At 43.8% G+C, this 18,657-nt stretch overlaps 1 protein-coding gene across 1 annotated transcript; it reads left to right on the top strand.

The window, feature by feature from the left end:
• Nucleotides 1–627: 627 nt before the first annotated feature.
• Nucleotides 628–18,317, top strand: LOC120019232. Its single transcript, XM_038962554.1, has 17 exons — nt 628–752; nt 1,188–1,260; nt 8,772–8,919; nt 9,190–9,274; nt 9,691–9,785; nt 9,929–10,149; nt 10,838–10,994; nt 11,166–11,389; nt 11,696–11,816; nt 12,085–12,281; nt 12,396–12,510; nt 12,708–12,877; nt 12,974–13,071; nt 13,243–13,325; nt 13,654–13,843; nt 17,843–17,984; nt 18,078–18,317. The coding sequence occupies exons 1-17, from the start codon at nt 628–630 to the stop codon at nt 18,315–18,317; spliced, it is 2,484 nt and encodes an 827-aa protein (XP_038818482.1).
• The last annotated feature ends 340 nt before the right edge of the window (nt 18,318–18,657 follow it).

The raw sequence follows: 18,657 nt of genomic DNA, 5'->3' as shown, positions 1-18,657 counted from the left end.
GCAAGTTTCTGGGCACGATAGCATAGATTCAAGGCATATGTACAGTCAAAGGTATGATCACATGATCTTCCACCTCCTGGGGCAGGTGTGAGTATCCCCTCTTCATCACTTTCTGCCAAACCCTTTTTGGTGTCAATCACACTAGTTGACTGTCCCTCATGTACTGTTTCAACAGTGTTAGTGGCTTCCGGTGCCGCAGCGAACTTCATTGACCTGGGCGCACACAACATTTGACCTGGGCATCCAGGTATTTCTTGTACTACTCAATCTATCTCCGAGAAGTATTGGTGGCCTTCCTTGGCACAGGACGTTATGCGCTACGTCAACTCCTGTTCCATATGTGCTCAAACCAAATCCCCCTGACACGCTCCAGCAGGGAAACTCCTTCCCGTGTCTCAGCGTCCCTGGTCTCATCTATCCATTGACTTTGTCACTGATCTCCCCTCAATTTTGGTGGTTGTGGATAGATTTTCCAAATCCTGTCATTTCATCCCTCTCTCTGGTCTCCCTACTACTCTCCAGGTCACTGAGGCACTATTCCAGCAGGTCTTTCGGCATTATGGCCTTCCGGAGGACATCGTCTCTGACCGTGGGCCACAATTCACATCAAGTGTATGGAGAGCCTTTATGGAGAAGCTCGGGGTCACGGTCAGCCTCACTTCTGGGTATAGGCCTCAGTCTAACAGGCAGGTGGAGAGAATGAACCAGGAGCTGGGGAGGTTCCTGAGGAGTCACTGCCAGGACCGGGAAGGGTGAGTGGGCCCTATTCCTTCCTTGGGCGGAGTACGCCCAGAATTCGTTATATCACTACTCCACCGGGCTGGGTTTTCAGCCAGGGCTGGGTTTTCAGCCAGGGCTGAGCTTTCAGCCAGGGCTGAGCTTTCAGCCAGGGCTGGGTCCTGCGGTGCATGAGGGGTTCAGGTGCGACCCTCACGTGAGACTCCAGCGCACCGTCCACCGTCAGAAGGAGCAGGCAGATTGCCACAGCAGTGAGACTCCCGTGTTCCATCCTTGGGATCGTGTCTGGCTCTCTTCCAGGAATCTCCCACTCTGCCTGCCCTGCAAGAAGCCGAGCCCACGGTTTGTGGGGCCATTCAAGGTTCTCCGGAGGGTCAATGAGTTAACGTAGAGGTTACATCTTCCAAGTGACTACCGTATTAACCTTCTTTTCATGTCTCCCTTCTCAGGACAGTGGTTCCTGGTCCCCTGGCTGATGTTGTCCCCAAGACACCCCTCCGCCCTCCCTGGATGTCAAAGGAGGTACCACCTATGCTGTGAGATTCATACTGGACTCCCTATGTTGTGGGGGTTGGCTCCAGGACCTGGTGGACTGGGAGGGGTACGGCTCAGAGGAGTGGTGTTGGGTTCTGGTGGAGGACATTCTGGATCCCAACATCATCTGGGATAACCATCCAGTTTGAAGGTAGGCCTTGAAATACATCCACAGGTACACCTCCAATTGACTCAAATGATGTCAATTAGTCTATCAGAAGCTTCTAAAGCCATGACATCATTTTCAGGAATTTTCCAAGCTGTTTAACCTTTTACGGGGGCAGCCCGACACCGGTACACTTATGACAACATCCAGCTCAAAGTGCAGGGCGCGAAATCTATTTTTTTTAAATATTTAACTTTCACACATTAACAAGTCCAAGACACCAGATGAAAGGTGCACATCTTGTGAATCAAGCCAACATGTCCGATTTTTAAAATGTTTTACAGGGAAGACAAAATATGTAAATCTATTAGCTAACCACGTTAGCAAAAGACACAACTTTTCTAACTCCATCAGTTTCTTACTCCATCAGGTGCTATCACAAATTCGACCAAATAAAGATATAAATAGCCACTAACCAAGAAACAAATTCATCAGATGACAGTCTGACAACATATTTATTGTATAGCATATGTTTTGTTCGAAAAATTTGCATATTTCATGTATAAACCATAGTTTACATTTCAGCTACAATCCGAAATTGCACCGAAAGCAGCCATAATATTTACAGACACCAACGTCAAATAGCTAATTACTCATCATAAAACATTTCTGAAAAATACATAGTCTGCAGCAATTGAAAGACAGGCATCTTGTGATTCCAAACAATATTTCCGATTTATTAAATGTTTTACAGCGAAAACAAAATGTATCGCTATATTAGCGTAGCTACAATAGACAGACACAATTGGGCGCCCACGGCCAGTTCACATGCACGACAGATATATGAAATAACATCATAAAATGGGTCTTACTTTTGCTGATCTTTCATCAGAATGTTGAAGAAGGTGTCCTCTGTCCAGATGAGTCGTTGTTTCGATTCAGAATGGCAAATTTCCCTCTTCAATTAGCATTGGCACTAGCCGATGGCATAAATTTCTCCAACGTAAACACAGTCAGAGGACGGAACACGGCAAAACTCCCGAATAAAGTTTCAATAATCTGATTAAACTATATTGAAAAAACATACATTACGATGATATGGTCACATGTATCAAAAAAAATTCGAGCCGGAGATGTTAGCCGTTCGTTACGAAGGCAAAACAGAAGTCAATCCCACTTCCTTCAGAGTACCGGAAGTGGACGGTCACGTCAAAGAAATAGGTTTTTTTCCACCACAGAACAAGATGAGCACAAAAATTTCTTCTCTGACATCCTCTTTACACCAATAGGAAGGCGTATAGAGTGTCAGCAGACTCCTAAGTGTCAAGACCATGTATAGGCATCAAGTTGAAAAGAGCATCGATTTCTGACATTTCACTTCCTGGTCAGGAAAAGTGCTGCAGAAGGACTTCTGTTTCACTCAGAGAAATAATTCCAACTGTTTTAGAAACTAGAAAGTGTTTTCTATCCAAAAAGAATAATAATATTCATATTGTACGAGCAAGATTTGAGTAGGAGGCCGTTTGAAATGGGCACGATTTCACTGGCTACTCAACACTTTGCCTTGCAGCCATAAGAAGTTAAAGGCACAGTCAACTTAGTGTATGTAAACTGCTGACCCACTGGAATTGTGATACAGTGAAATAATCTGTCTGTCAACAATTGTTGGAAAAATTACTTGTGTCATGCACACAGTAGATGTCCTAACCGACTTGCCAAAACTATAGTTTGTTAACAAGAAATTTGTAAAGTGGTTGAAAAACAAGTTTTAATGACTCCAACCTAAGTGTATGTAAACCCTAACCCTAACCCTTCCAACTTCAACTGTACAATTAACAGTAGGCCTAATTAAAAAAATTCTAAGTTAAAAATATAACTTATTAGACAACTTGCACCACTGTAATTCCAATGTCTCCATGACCAATGTCTCCTTCAGTTTTCTTCAACTCATAAAATGATGGCCCCTTTCTCAGCAATACAAGTCTGTGTGTCAACTGCGATTAGGAACACGGCTTTGACCGATGCGTGCACTTATTGCACCCGTTTCCTTTTCACTCAGTCAGATTGCACAAATTGTACAATCCGCACACACACCTTCTGTACACTAGGTCAGATTTGCCTGGCCTGCTTCTGATTCTCCCACACGTCTCACCCTCTCTGTATCTCCCTCTCCTCCCTTCTCTGGCCCAAGACTTCCTTCTCCCCTCGCCTCACCCAATGTATCCCCCTTTACCCTCTCGTCTTGTCTACTGCTTCCTACTTCTTCTCCCCTCTCCCCAGTTTCCCATAATATGCCTTTCCCTCCTTCGTTCATTCCCTTCTATCTCCCTTTCTCTCTCTCTCTCCCTCCCATCCCTCCCTCCCTCGTTCTCTTTCTCTCTCTCTCCACATAGTGGGCAGAGCTAATGGCTCCATGGAGACCAGGCAATGTCTCAATCATCATGTCGATGTATCGGCTCAACATGTGATTCTGCTGTTCACTTGTCCTCAGTTCAGTACAGCATGCAATCAGCCACATTCAGCCTGACGTAATGACAGATGCGGCCCAATGTGGACTAGACTGAGAATAGAACAATGCTTTTATTCTAATTTTATTTTATTTTATTTTATTTTAAAAACATACTTTACGATGATATGGTCACATGTATCAAATAAAATCAAAGCCGGAGATATTAGTCGCCTATAACGGCAGCTAAACAGAAGGCAAATCCAAGTCCCAAGTCTAAACAGAAGGCAAATCCAAGTCAGACCAAGATAAACACTAAATTTCTTTTCTCACCGCCTCTTGACATCCAGGGGAAGGTGTATGAAGTGCACGTATACTAATACGTATCATGCCCATGTATAGGCAAGAAGTAGAACAGAGCCTCGGTTTCAGACTTTCCACTTCCTGGTCAGGAAGTTTGTGCCAAATGAGTTCTGTTTGACTCACAGATATAATTCAAACGGTTTTAGAAACTAGAGAGTGTTTTCTATCCAATAGTAATAATAATATGCATATTGTACGAGCAAGAATTGAGTACGAGGCCGTTTGAAATGGGCACCTTTTATCTGGCTACTCAATACTGTCCCTGCAGCCCAAACAGGTTAAGAATACTGGCCCTAACGCAGGTTTAATATTGCTATAACATACACAATGTTCAAACAATTCCACAACAGCCAAATCTAATATAACGCATATATATATATATATTTATTTCAAGAACTCACCTTCAGAAAGATCCATTAGGAGGTTTTCCCAGAGGATCTTTTTAACGGGTCAGTCCGATAACTATTCTGGGGCTGATGTCGGGTAGGTTTGTAGCTGAGCTAAAACGAGGCTAACAGTGGACCGGTTGTCAATAGCTGTTGTGCCCCTAACTAGAGAAAGTACGGAATGAGTTTACTGGGCATTATGGTGACGTTTTTCGGGCTATATCCGGTATATTTGACTCCTAAGGTATTTGGTTCAAACAACGGGATTGGGGTGTCGAGACATTATTAACCTTTATGATATTCTACAACCTCCGGGAAATAACCCCCCTATGTCCGTTTCAAGCCCTGGGGGTCGGTCTAGACATCGCTGGGCTGTTTGACTTTTTAGACCCTACATCCTCTGGGGGGTGAGCTAAATTAGGTTTTGAAAGGCTGTTAATGATGCGTAAGTATCCTTAGACACAGACAACCTTTTTGTTTGGGGGTAGGCCTCTGTTTTGACGTATATTGTAAACCTTGGTTTCAAACGCCCCCTGCATAGAGAGAGAGAGAGAGAGAGAGAGCCTTGAGCGCAGCCTCAAGGGCTTTTTTTTTTTTTTTTTTTGAACACACACCCCGCCGCTTTTTCTTTGTTTTGAAACACACACACATCCACTACCTCACACGCACGCACATGGCTTTTTTTTTCTTTTTTCTCAGGGACAGACTGCGCTAAGAGTGAACAAACGAGAGAGTTCATGACGTGGTGAGATTCTGCTTTTAAAAACATCTTTATTTCATTCAAAATATTTAGTACATACATTTTATAGCCGTTCATAATTAAGGTCTTTACGATGCCTTTCTTACAGATCCTGGGGCCTGGTGTAGCCAACCACCATTATCAGTGTCCAATTCACCATCAAACTGCCTGGCTCTCTTGCAAGGTCCATCAAAACTCCGTAAGTTTTCACTCCAGGGGTAGATAATCCGTCGGTCCTTTAGGTCCTGGCTATGTCTCAAGGACAGCCGCGGCCAGCGCCGTAATTGTTCACGATTTTGGAAAAGACTGTCCAGCTTATTCATAAGTGTTATGAAAATCGGATAATCCAACCATTTAAAACTAAACACAGGAATAAAAAAGTTTACATCTTTGCATGCTCTGGAAGATACAGGAGAATTGACAGACTTTGTAGCATTAGCACCATCATAAAGTTCACAGGCTAAAATTGTCACTTTGGTGTCAAGGCTATAGGCCATTGAAGCGATTCTTAGGGCCTTCAGATCACTGCGGCCGCAGACCTGTTCTTCCAACGCATATCCTGGCACATTTGTACCACTCAGGGCCTGTTCAATTTTACAGAGCGCCAGCCTGATCTTTAGCCATTCTCTCATCCCCAGAGCAGGAGAAAAACTCCCAGGTTTTGCCTGATAAAGGGGTTTGGGGCCAATGGCGTTGAATATCTTTACCGTAGAATCCTCCGGCTGGAATATGTACGACATATGTCCCTCACTCGTACCCAAAAATCCTTTAAAACATTCTGGAGCTTCACACAGAACTTCCTCAATGCTTTGGTCACTGGGTTCATGACAAGCCGAGCATAACATACCGAAAATTGGCGTAGGTGTCATTTTTGTTTAATATTCCGGGGAGTTATCATGTACAGTCTTAAGCATGTATTGTTCTGGGGCTTTATAAGGCGTCTGCAAAGCCCAATACCCCAGGACATTCGTGTTTCATAGACAACAACCCGGAGGGCAATAAAATAGGGGGGGCCTTACTCTTTGAAATGTTCATTCCCCCCACCGTTCCAAACAGGACACTAGACATCAAACATCATGACAACTTCAAAAACATCATAAAACTCTTTTCATACTCTAAGCCGTGAGAACCAGGAACAGGATGCCCAAACACATGGTCACTTCCTAAACCCCGCCCCCCAAACCACCAGGATGTCCTGACCGGAGGCCCAAATATGGGCATGCACACGTCAGCAGGACATAGGGTAATAAATCAACATTTTGACGTGTGACATCTACTTTATTCTCTCTCATATCTATTTTTTTAACGACATTTTTGTATGTATTCCATAGACAGAACTACATATATTGGAATCGAACGTTCGCAGAGATTGTTTTGACTGGAGTGATGCTTAGGACTTCATAAAAAAATCTATCCCGTTTTATTTTACCACTACAGTCTGTTTGTCGGACGAAACTGGAGAAAAATAACTAGTGTCGAAAGTAAACATCGGCACCTCGATGGTGTCAACTCTGCTTATGTCTGCGTAATGAAAAGGTAGGGGGGGGACATCTGGTCTAGAGATCGATGACAAATTAAATGGTGCCCGTGTAACAGTTTTACTTCTGTCCCGAACCAGTGACCCTTTGCACACATATACAACAGTTACCCATCGCTCCACAAAAGCCACGGCCCTTGCAGAGTAAGGGGAACAACTACTTCAAGGTCTCAGAGCGAGTGACGTCACCGATTGAACCGCTATCAGTGCACTACCCCCAAACTAGCTAGCCATTTCACACCGGTTACATCCAGCATAACCCCTCATTCAATTACGCCAGTGGCAAACAGTGACATGTGAGGAGCAGGAACAGCTATAGCCCTCAAACTCACCTCTGGGTCTCAAAGCCAGTTCCACTGCATTTCTTCATTGTTCTCCTGTCATCTGGGACTGATCTAGACCTGGGACACCAGGTGGGTGCAAGTCATTATCAGTTAGAACAGAAAACCAGCAGGCTCGTAGGGCAGGGGAGCGTTTCCCAAACTTGGTGTGCATTTTGGTTTTTGTCCTAACACTACACAGCTGATTCACATTAACAAAGCTTGATGATTAGTTGATTATTTGAATCAGCTTTGTAGGGCTAGGGGAATAAAAAGAAAATGTGCAGCCCTTTGGGGTTCAGGTGACTGAGTGTGGGAAGCCTTTGTCATAGGGTAAAAGTTGAATACCCTGGACTGTAGGCTGCACACCTTGGGTCAAATATTAGATTCTGTAGCTGTGTATTTTATCAAAACAATTCTGTTCTACAATGGTTCCTTTCCTTAGCTCAGGGTAAGTAGTAGCAGGCCTAGAAGAGTCTTATGTGACGCAAACATTTGAGTTGTGCTCTTCCTCCTTTTAATCAATCATAATAATTTGTGAAATGCCTTACAGGTTGTTTTGCCTATTGTTGGCAGCTGTGGGCATACAAGCACAACAGAAACCTTCTATAAGTATGCATTTTGCACCCTGCAAGTTCAAGCACTTAGCGTTTGACTATATTTATATATCTTTTGGTTTTTAACTAACCTTTCCCATTCCAGATGACCTCAACGCTGAATGCCTTGGTAACGTTATTCGTCTGAGTGTCGCTCCTCTTTTTAAAGAGGTTGATGCTGTCTTCAGTGAGTTTGTCTCTTCTGATTCTCCTTTCATAAATCATAGATTGATATTGTTTGTCAACTATTGTGTTCACACAATCTCCATCCCTTCCAGATGACACACAAATCATAAACCTGACGCCTGGCCTTGCTACTCAGTGTGGATTCAGCTTTAAATTTGACCCCATGGGGAATGCCTTTTTTTTTTCTTCAAAACTGCTTTTCCCAAAACATGGTAACCCTAAGCACTGTAGTGTTTGCTTGAACTTCAAATGGACAGTTTGCCTTTCAGTGTCACTGCATTTGCAACCCATAATGTAGCAACGTCATTTTATTTAACCTTTGACATGGAGTCATGCTGAGACCAGGCTCTTTTACAGATGAGCCCTGTATACACAAAGATACAAGTCTATTTGCATCACTAGATGAAAAATGTAATCATTGAAAACAAACGCATTCTTCAGTAAAAAGGTCCTCAATAAGCCTGAGTTGCTAATTCATACCATTTTAGAGCATGGAGGTAATTAGAAGTATGGTGCCAGAAACATTTAAGCAGTTTTACCACCCCTGGGTCTGCTATCTCTTACCTCTAAGTTAACGAAGCCGTAAGGTACAGCAGAAGTTTATGGCGGGCTTTCAGAGGGCCAGCCAACTTTCTGATAGACTGCAGTGATGTGTACTACTGAGCTCTTCTCCTGTAGTGTGGCTTCAATACAGTGGCAGCTGCATTCATATAGGCAATTTTGCCACAGTCTATAGGTCATGAAGGTCAACTGAATTATTTGTGTTCTGCTATAAAATAATTAAAGCCTTAAATTCTTTTTCCTTCCCCCTTCATTTTAGGATGATAAGATGTTCAGCTTGGTCATGCAGTTCAGGCTGCCAGGAAACCACATGACTGAAGACCCTGTGTATAGAGTGGGCAAAACCTGTAGCTACACCCCCTGGACCTCCCGAGAGATTCTGTGCGACCGCAACTACATGGAGGCAAGTGAGCAGAGCATGCCCCAAAGGACATGTTTACAGTCGAGCTTGTCGTACTGCCTGTATAAATGATCTGTCTAGAGCTACAACTGTCCAGTGTTTCATTTCTTCTGCTTCTGTGACACAACGTAGAGGTTCTTGACTCTCTCAATTCAATACTCCTTAATTTAAGGAGGCGAGTGGACAGATTGAGAACTGGCCCTTGATTTCATATTGTATGGGAGGGTGAAAATGCATAGGGAATAATGGCCTTTCTTCTCTAGGTGTCTGTCAGAAGGACTCTTCCAGACATCCAAACCGTCCCTGAACTGCCCACTGGAGGCCCGAAAGCAAGGAGCGGCAACTTCCGGAGAGGAGATGAGGTAGCCATATTTCAATTTCTGTAATTTCACTACAAGATGGCGCTAAACAAAATGTGCATTTGTTGACAATTTGTTTAATTCCTGTTTCCAGTTCCTGAGACAGGCTGTTGCTTCAGGATAAAAAATGACAGCAGTCGTCTTTAGTCCTAGCAAGAAGGTCATGAGTGTGGATGAGGTCCAAAGAAAGGGCTATGCAATAGCCAACACTCCCACACGGCTGGTGTTAAGAAGCCCTCATAATGCAGAGGAGACATACCTCCAGAATGTAAGCTGACTTTCTCCACTTCCTCCATGAACTGGGTCATGTTCAGTAGAGCAAAAATTTGGAAACGGTGGCCCTACCTGAACTCTGAATCATATTGTTAATACGGTGTGCCCTACTGAACACGGCCCTGGTGTGGTTGCCCCCTGAACAGGTTGCCCCCTGAACAGGTGCTCTCAACCTCAACCTTCTTTGAGCAGAAGTGGCTGGTTACTCGAGTAGATGCCACGGCTGTTTGTCCAACACCAGGTTGAGTGTGAAATAATGGACTAACTTGGCAAATTAAGATCCTATGAACCCAGTTCTTAATTGGCTCCAGACAAGACTTTGATTTGTTTTCAGTTGCAAAATGTTCTGTTATGATGTGTACTTGGTTTCTTGTTTCACTGCAGGGGCAGTGGCCTTTACTCCAGAAGTGATCACCTGGTACATGCCCAAGCACATAGACCCACTTTTCTCCTCTGATGCCTTCACCATGTTGGAGGTGTACATGGGAATTGACGCTAAGAGGCTGGACACTGAGGAAATGGCTGCCAGAAACTACTCGGTTTTAGTCACAGAGGCTCATATTATTGTTGAAATTCCGGTGGGGGCGGTTGGCGGCTATTTCAAGGTCAGCGTTGGATGAGTAAAATGTTCCTGTTTAATTTCTAAATCAAATCTTATTTGAAGAGCCCTTTGTACTGCAGCAGTTGACAGTGCTTTGCAGTAACCCTTTGCCATCTCTCATGGGTAAACTCCTAGAAACGTTGTCTTGTGTAAAATGTTTGTTATTGAGCAATTGTCTGCTTAATCAGGCTAATATACAATGGATTGTTGGGTGTGTATACAGCCTGACACATTGGATTGCAAAATCGTGTGAATGTTGCATAAAATGACACTTAAACATACTCTACCGCGTGTCTTTGCAGTTTGTCCTTCAGCCGCTTGAAATTTGAGACCAAATATCCACACTAAAGTATTGTTTACCTGACTTTTTAGGGAGCCGGTAGCTTTGCCACTCAACTGAATGCAAACAACGTTCGGTTACACTCGGCTACTGTTTACATTGTGCAAGTGTTTACTTTGCGTGTCGGTTGCTTTGAAAATACACACCGCCGGAAATGCAAGTTGACAACCATATGCCTACCAGCTCTCTAAGGTCGGGTAAACCGATATGTTGTCTTAAATTACGAGCGGCTGAAGGACAAACCACACAGATAACCGGTAGAGTAACATTCTGGCTTGTAAGGAACATTTAGCTGTTTTTGCACTCCAATTGTGTATTACAGCCTGAATGCATCACTCGTCTCCCTTTACAGAGCCATATTCAGGATGACCAGTACTTTGTCACTTACACCATTGAGCCCATGCTTGAGTTGCTGTGGATCGAGGAGGTCGCACACGAGGACACCAGCTACAAAGTCCTCTTCCCTATCACAACACCTCCGATGGCCAGGCCTCCACAAGTTTGCAACTGTGAGTCTGGTTTAGTTAAATAGTGCCTATGGTAATTTGGGATGCCTGGGTTGTTCATTAGGCACAAAACATTAGAAAATGTACTGAAACGGGGAGGCAATAACAAATGTTAATTTTCGACTTCAATTGTAGCGCATTTCAAAATGTTTTCCTTTGTTTGCCAATGAACAGACACGCCCTTAGACACAGTTCCTGAGCAGGCAGTGTTTGTGCTTGAGTTGGGGACCTTCAACCTTGATGTGGAGCTGCTGAACATCACCTTTCCCACCATGGTGCTAACTGTTGCAGAGTGCAACGCCAGAGGCTTCAATGTTCAGGAGCAGAGATCCCTGGACAACACCTTGAAGAGCTTCAGGATGGAGGTGCCCTTCTCAGACCCGGTGGTCTTTAAGGAGGTGTGTTTCTGTTAAATGCAAAGCCACACGCAGTGATTTGTACATGCCCTAATAAGTGGGCCACCAACAAAATATAAATAATGGCGCAAATGTACTTTGTATCCCTCATTTACTCAAGTGTTCCCATTATTTTGGTGTGTGCATTCACTTGCCAGTAGTGCTTGATTTAGAGGAATGAGGGCAACATTACTTCAAGTATATAGTTTGTTTTAATAGTCCCCATATGTACTTGTCACTTGATGTTGAATAGAGTTCTGTTACAAAAATAATGCTATCAATTGACCAATGCTTTTAACTTCATTACAGAGAAGGGCGGAACAAGGTGTCACAACCTTCACTCTTCAGCTGATCTACGGCCTGGTCGTCTTTCCAGAGTACGCTCCTTTCTCTCACTCTGCCGTTGTGGACGCTGTACTGCTGGACATTGGTATGTCTCTGGACTACGCCAAACTACTGTTGAATGGCTTCCTCTCGTTAATGATTGCAGTGAAAGCCCAACTAGGCATACTGTAGGTTTTTCCTATGCGGTCTCTCTACAAAGATAATAAGCTTTAGAGTATTTGGACCCAGTGTCCTGTTCCTGGTTTGCCAGGATCGTGTTTATTCTGAAAACAAGGTTTTCTCCTTGGACAAGTTCAAGTAGTACATAACTGTTTTTTTGTGCTTAATGAACACAACCCTGTTTGTCCTTGTAGTGCCACCCTCAGTCACTGGCAACTGTGATCAGGAGAACTTTCACATCACTGTGGACTACAGGAACCAAGATCCCTTTTTCGTGGTCTTGGTTGGCAAGCGGCTGCTTAACCATGAGCTTGCTCAACAGTATTTAACAGAGGGCGACGCAGACTTCACCATCACGTTGCCCTTCTCTTCGCCGGACGCAGTGTTTGAGGTACGATGCTCTCCCAAAACATGTTAACCTAAATTGCAGCAGCTAGCCTCGCTTTCCTTACCCTGTATACATGCATACAATATTGGACTACTGAACTCTCCCATTGGTTCCCAGTCGGTTCACCCGTCCTCTGTCAGGAGCAGACTGGATGTGGCTCTGTTGAATCCTTACAACAACATGACCATCAAATACTTTTCCCTGGCTTGCAGCTTCCTCAAAACGCTGACTGGTTGGTTCTCAAACAATTACTTCCGATAAATAGTCGTTTGACATGGTTACCAAACCTGGGTTCCTTTCAAATACTGTGAGTCTAATAGTAGTGCCAGATGGGCATGGTTTGCACTTTTGGTGCTATGCCATTGGTTCTACTGTGCTCAATGAAGTGTAACAAATACAGAACCTGTCTTTTGCTCCCCCACCCCCAAGAGTGTTTCTCTAACGGAACGATGACTGCGCTGGCGGTCAAGGTGGAGTCTGCTCCCAGTCTGAACCCCGGTCAGCTGACCCTGAGCGACCCCGCCTGTGGTCCCACCTACAGCAACGATCGCTTCGCCTACTTCCACTTCACTGTCAACTCCTGTGGCACCACCAGGAAGGTAAAATGACTATTACCCTGAGGTGATGGGTACTGTGTATTTACGGACTGCTTGCTTCTGCGGGCTGTAATAAGTCAATTCCCCTCTACTACATAGTTTATCAACAATGTCATGCTGTATGAGAACGAAATCTCCTTGCCAGATGAACTTGAGGTGAAGCTGAATGGCACGACGTCTTCAGAGGAGGAATATCAGTAAGTGCATTACGCATCACAATTGTAGCTGTTAGATTTTATAGGTTTTTTCTTCACCAATTGCTCACAACTTTAACTTTGTATATAGGGAAAATGTGCCTCTACTACCAGTGTGTCCACTCCACTGCTTGAAGTTTCCCCTATTGAAGTTGCCTACATCCCTCTTTTTAGGTTAAAGGTTTCCTGCTACTATGTGGTCAGTTTTGCCGAGACTGGGACTGGTCGACAAATGGTCAGAATGAGACTCGCTCAGGGTAAGCGTGCACAAATTCAGAATTTCAACTTAGCCTCTAAATTCTAATCACTCCTGATGATCTGGAATATAGATTCTTGGAAGGTGTCCTTTACAAAACCATTCCCAAAAATGTAAGCCTTATGATATATTACTCTTGCGTTCTGAGATCTACAGGTGTGGCTACGGAGTAACGGTGAGGAGCTGATTTGGGAATTTGTCAGAAGCCTCTGGTGCGGGGGGGTTCATCGGGGCACAACAGGATATGATAAACGTGTGTTTCTTAATGGACAAGTTGAGATGGTACCTCGCTGTTTTGTGCCCACCGGTTGTCTCGTTCTGTGTTCCAGACGCCTCGTATAACACGTTCCACCAGGAGGAGGACTATCCAGTGGTGAGGTACCTGAGACAGCCTCTGCACTTTGAGGTGGAGCTGACCAGGTCCTCTGACCCCAAGATAGCGCTGGTGCTTGACCACTGCTGGGCCACCCCCAACGAGGACCGTGACTCCCGACCCCGGTGGAATCTCATCATTAATGGGTAACTTGTTGTTTTTGGGCCTAAACAAGTGTTATTCCACAGGTGTGGTTCCTGAGTAATTAGCAACCTATCATGCTTGGCAGGCCATTTACTTTGGCTACCGTGGCTATGCCCCCATCCATAGGTCATGAGTGGTCACAATGGTTTGAGCTTAAAAACGATGTGAGCCGTATGCGGTCTGTCACCAGATCTCCACCCAAATGAACACTTATGGGAGATTCTGGCGTGTAGCTTCACACGTAGCATCTCGGGTACTCCGAGATCCCAGGTGTCTTAAACACCATACGTCAGTTGAGTCTGACAGACGCTTACGTGATAACCCGACTGCATTGTATGGCGTTAGCTCATATTCGGTATCACCTTCAAAAGTGTTTTACACACGTGTCCATTACAATCTAGGCAAGAATCAGAATGCATGAATAAAACGCCAAGTACATTATACTCACGGTATGCTACAGTAGAGACGTTACACAGAAAATAAGGCACTTTGATAGGAATGCACGCATGTCCAGTTATTTGTAAGGAAGGCAATGTGGCCACAAGGCAATAAATGTGCCAGGGGGAAAGTTTGTGCAAGGCCTGTTCTGACTAGATGTGCAAATGTCTGTATGCTTGAAGGAAAGTTTGTCTGGCTCATTCAAATTCTCAAAGAAATTGTCTGCAACAGTGAAATGGGCTACTTTTGTGAATTAATGAGGCAAACTTAGAAGTTGAAACGGCCTATAGAAAATTAGCAGGTAGTGTGCCTTGGTTTGAGGTCAGCGCGGGTTAACTGTCCACATTTTGGAACAGTGAGTGCATTCTGACATCCCGTGCATAAAATAAACTCCCACTGGGGCGACTGAAGATATTTGGAAGTCGCGTGTGGAAAGGTTAAGACACTATGTTGGCGTTACCTACACCTTTTTACTCAATGTTATCCTTTTGGTTTGCTACAGTTCAGTGTTTTGTCGAACTGCTGGTCAGTCGAATGGAAATCGAGAGCGGCTGGCAAGCTTGGCTTGCCTTTCCAATTGGTTTCATACAACTGCTCTTAACACTGACTGAATACTTGTTGAATTCAGGCACAAGTGACCTCTTGTGTTTAAAACGGTTATGCGCTTAACATAATGGATGGTTCACACGCCTGTGCAGCATGGAAGTTGATGTTTGAAACTGAATAGGATCAGTTGACAGGATCCCTAGAAGTTGATGCCACTTTCAATGGAATTTCCTGTCCTAGAGGAATGCGCTAATTGGGAGTTGCTAAACATGAACAAATACCACGGTTAAGTGTAGCAGCATCTTGCTAACCTTATTTAGCTAGCTAATGTTCATATTTAAAATGTCAGACACAGCTGGGTTTGTCATAAGCATTGATTTGGGTGAGCACTTTGCCACAGATGGACACCGCTGGCCTAATTTTCTCAAGAATTTAAATTGGGTAACTATTGAAAGATGCCTTATTTTTCCTACATTGTAATGGACACTGCAACCTTTGGTAGATGGGCTACAATGACTTTGCCTGTGATTATGCACGCTGCAAATGACACTATATTTTGCGGGTGCCTTTTCAGTATCTGGATACATGTTACACCAAGCAGTGTAGTGAAGCAACTTTATTGGTCAAAACCATTTATTTGGTGGATCGGGTTTGCCAAATGCTATCAAATCACGCAATTTTAAATTTGGCACCCCCTATTTTAATTTGCTCCGGCGGCCATGTGGACACAAGGCTCATCTGTCACGGGAGTAACTTTGCAGCGGTTTATTAAATCAAATGTAATCCTGGTGGGGGTGGTAGCAGTTTTAAACGGTCTGAAAATGTTTTGTAGATCATAGGAAAAGACACCACATTCACATGGCTGTGCACGAAATGGGCAGTTCAGATTTGTCACTTCAGCTGCAACTATATCATACTTGGCTTAAATCGTTGAGTAAAATCCTGAGAAAGCTCTTGTCTGTCAGCTCAAGTGGATTTGTACTGGTGTGGGCGTTTGTCTCTTAATGTAACGTCTTCAGATTTCACAAATCCTTTTTGCTAATATCTGTCAGTTAAACAGTAAATGATAAACCTCCCAAAGATGCAAATGACAAGTAGGCCTTAACTGTCAATGCGTAGGTTACTTTGTATAGTAGAGCTGCTCCCTTCACTAAGTCCTCCACGTGTGAATCTGATGCCATGGGTGTAGAATTTATTTTGTGACCAATTTTTCCGACAGCGGAAGAATTGCTCTGGCGCATTGCATGAAATTCTTAATTAAAATGAAGTACTTATTTTGAAAATATGATACCGACTGTCTATTCGGCAACTTTGGTTAAACCACGGTCAATTGATCAATATTCAGGTCGCCTGTAGTCTGACCATTCTGGATCATTTAGAATTTGAAGAATCATTTAGAGGGACGTCTCACCACATGAGAATGCGATCATGTCAATGTAATTGAATATACATGTTGGACATACGACGTAGACATTTGACATCCGTCATTTACCTAGCTATAAAAGTCTTTGCAGTAGACAAAGTAATATTGTTGATGAGAAATGCTATGGCATTGCTAGTATGACCCTCCCTTGACAAATGAAATGCATTTTTTTTTCAAATAGGCAGCCCAATTTCTGTTTTTAAATAAATGTACTAAATCAGATTTTTCCAGGTCTGATGGGCCAAAAGATCAGAAATTAAAACCAACAAACTACTGTTGTGACCTTGAATTATCTGAGGACTGTTTAATTGTTACCCGACTCTAAATGAATCGTGTTAGGATTTGGGGTGCCGAGGAAACGGTTTTAAAGATACCGTCTCCCGACTTAAACTCTAGACGGTAGAAATCTATTACATTGCTAAAGTCAACTTATTAACCATTACATCGTATCCTCCTCGCAGCTGCAAGAACCCCAGCCTTATGATTCAGTACTATACAAATTGGTTTAATTTATTTACTAGCTAAACACACAGGTCCCTAGCGGACTGACACAATATGACGGCTCCCCCACCCATGGTTCCATAAGGGACACTTATCGTTGTTACATTTTTGCATGAATGTATTTATGTGGGATGCCGCCGTGGAAAGGTAGGTGGTTGGGTCTTCTCTCTGATTGGCTCCCTGAGGTCACAATGTCGTTAGTTGTCCGTGGCTCCAATGACTAGTCTTGAACGGAACTTCAGGATGGATTTTCCTTTCACTCATTCTGGAAGATGGGCTAATCAACCCTGTCGCTGATTCCTCAGTGGGTGATGAGAGTAGGATGGTTTGGATATAGTAGTAGAATGGTCCCACTGAAGTTAGCTTTTCTAGGTACTTGGCTCCAAACAGCTAATCGGCTGTACCAGTGACTGTCTGCCTGAGGGGTGTTTATTCTCCCTCGTGTTGGTATTCAGGTTTCGGACCACTTTGGACATGAGCTGCAGCTCGCCGTCCTTAGGAAGGTGCGTTTAGGAAAGTTCCTAACCATTTCAAACGTGTAGCTAGCGACTCACGGTTTTCTGGTCTAATGTTAATTTCAGTTACCAATCCTTTTATGCACTCTGGCCGCCGGGGACAGTTCTGTCAGTCTGGCCCGCTCTCTGATGTCACTTGTGGCATGGCTACTTACTAGGCACATTTTCTTGGAGTTTCTCTATGTTCAAAAGTGAATACTGGAACAATATTTCTAACATAAGACTGGTCAGAGATAGAAAAATAATGTCATGTTGATTTTTAAAAAGGAAATACGAACTAGAAAAGTGCTCACACTACAGGTAGGAAGTCTTGAGCCTTTACATTGTATATGAAATATGTTGGGGGTTTTTCAAGACCGAGGGGTAAGAGTTTTGGTGGGAAAAGCCTGTTAACAAAGACATTAGTTCATACTGGAGGGGGAGAAGGAACCCACTTCTCCTATCATTTACAACACGGTGTGAATTGATCTGATCCTCACAGGACAGTCATGACACCACCATAAGACTTCGTACACAAGGCGGTTGGGGTTTACAGTGTTTTCTTGTTCCTAACTTAGTCCCTCTCTCTACACTGGCAGTTGTGAGAACCCGGAGGATCCGTACCGTGTGGTCTTCCACCCGGTGGTAGCTGACGCCAGGGTCCACTTCCCCCCTCACGTCAAACGCTTTGAGGTCTATATGTTTTCCTTCGTCGAGGATGCGGTTGAGCCGAGTGGCCAGGTAACAAAGTTCACCCAACAATCTTTAGGTTAATTTTGTGAGTGGCAATCATCCCTTTTAAATTTCTGACACCATCAAATCTTTGATTCCTAGGTCTTTGTCCATTGTGATGTGGTCATCTGTGATGCCAGTAGTCCCTCTGGCGGCCCCTGTAGTGGACAATGTGTGAATCAGGACAACTTGAAAAGAGGTAGGTCTTGTGTTATGCTTTTCAGACCCTGTCAGACCATAACTGAACTAATAGGTTCTCTCTCAACAGGTCAACGACATGTCAAAGACCTCTTTGAGGAGCGTCATTTCGATGTTTCTTCTGGATACATTCTTTGGGTGTAATGTCTTGTTCTAACATGTCAAATAAAGTGTTCTATATAACAATTATGTTTGTTTTACTTGCGTGGCAACAATCCTAACCGTTGGAGCTACCTTAATTGTATCAGATTTGCGTATAACACCAAGGCGCATGTACTTTAGTGGATGTAGTAGGCTTGTCATCTGACGTATCAATCAACCCTTTTGTAAGCATGGAACTCTGAACCATTTCACCAATTTCCCATCTAGGATGAACAATGGGTGTCAAAACAAAAGCTTTCCAATGTCCAGTAGGAAGAACTGACTCAATGTTATAGCAGATGGTGGTTTGTGAGGCCAGCAGGGCTGTGGTTGGCTGCAGGCC

This window comes from Salvelinus namaycush, chromosome 24 (assembly GCF_016432855.1).
Source record: "Salvelinus namaycush isolate Seneca chromosome 24, SaNama_1.0, whole genome shotgun sequence".
Taxonomy (NCBI): Eukaryota; Metazoa; Chordata; class Actinopteri; order Salmoniformes; family Salmonidae; genus Salvelinus; species Salvelinus namaycush.
The sequence above is the reverse complement of the archived record's forward strand: the minus strand, read 5'-3'. Positions and strand labels throughout refer to the sequence as shown.

Excerpts from the sequence above, each read along its gene's own strand:
- LOC120019232 (XM_038962554.1), top strand. The coding sequence starts at position 628 with ATGGAGAAGCTCGGGGTCACGGTCAGCCTCACTTCTGGGTATAGGCCT. Across the intron at positions 9,786-9,928 it reads GGCTGTTTGTCCAACACCAG|GGGCAGTGGCCTTTACTCCA; the intron begins GTTGAGTGTGAA and ends GTTTCACTGCAG. Across the intron at positions 17,985-18,077 it reads CGGTTGAGCCGAGTGGCCAG|GTCTTTGTCCATTGTGATGT; the intron begins GTAACAAAGTTC and ends TTTGATTCCTAG.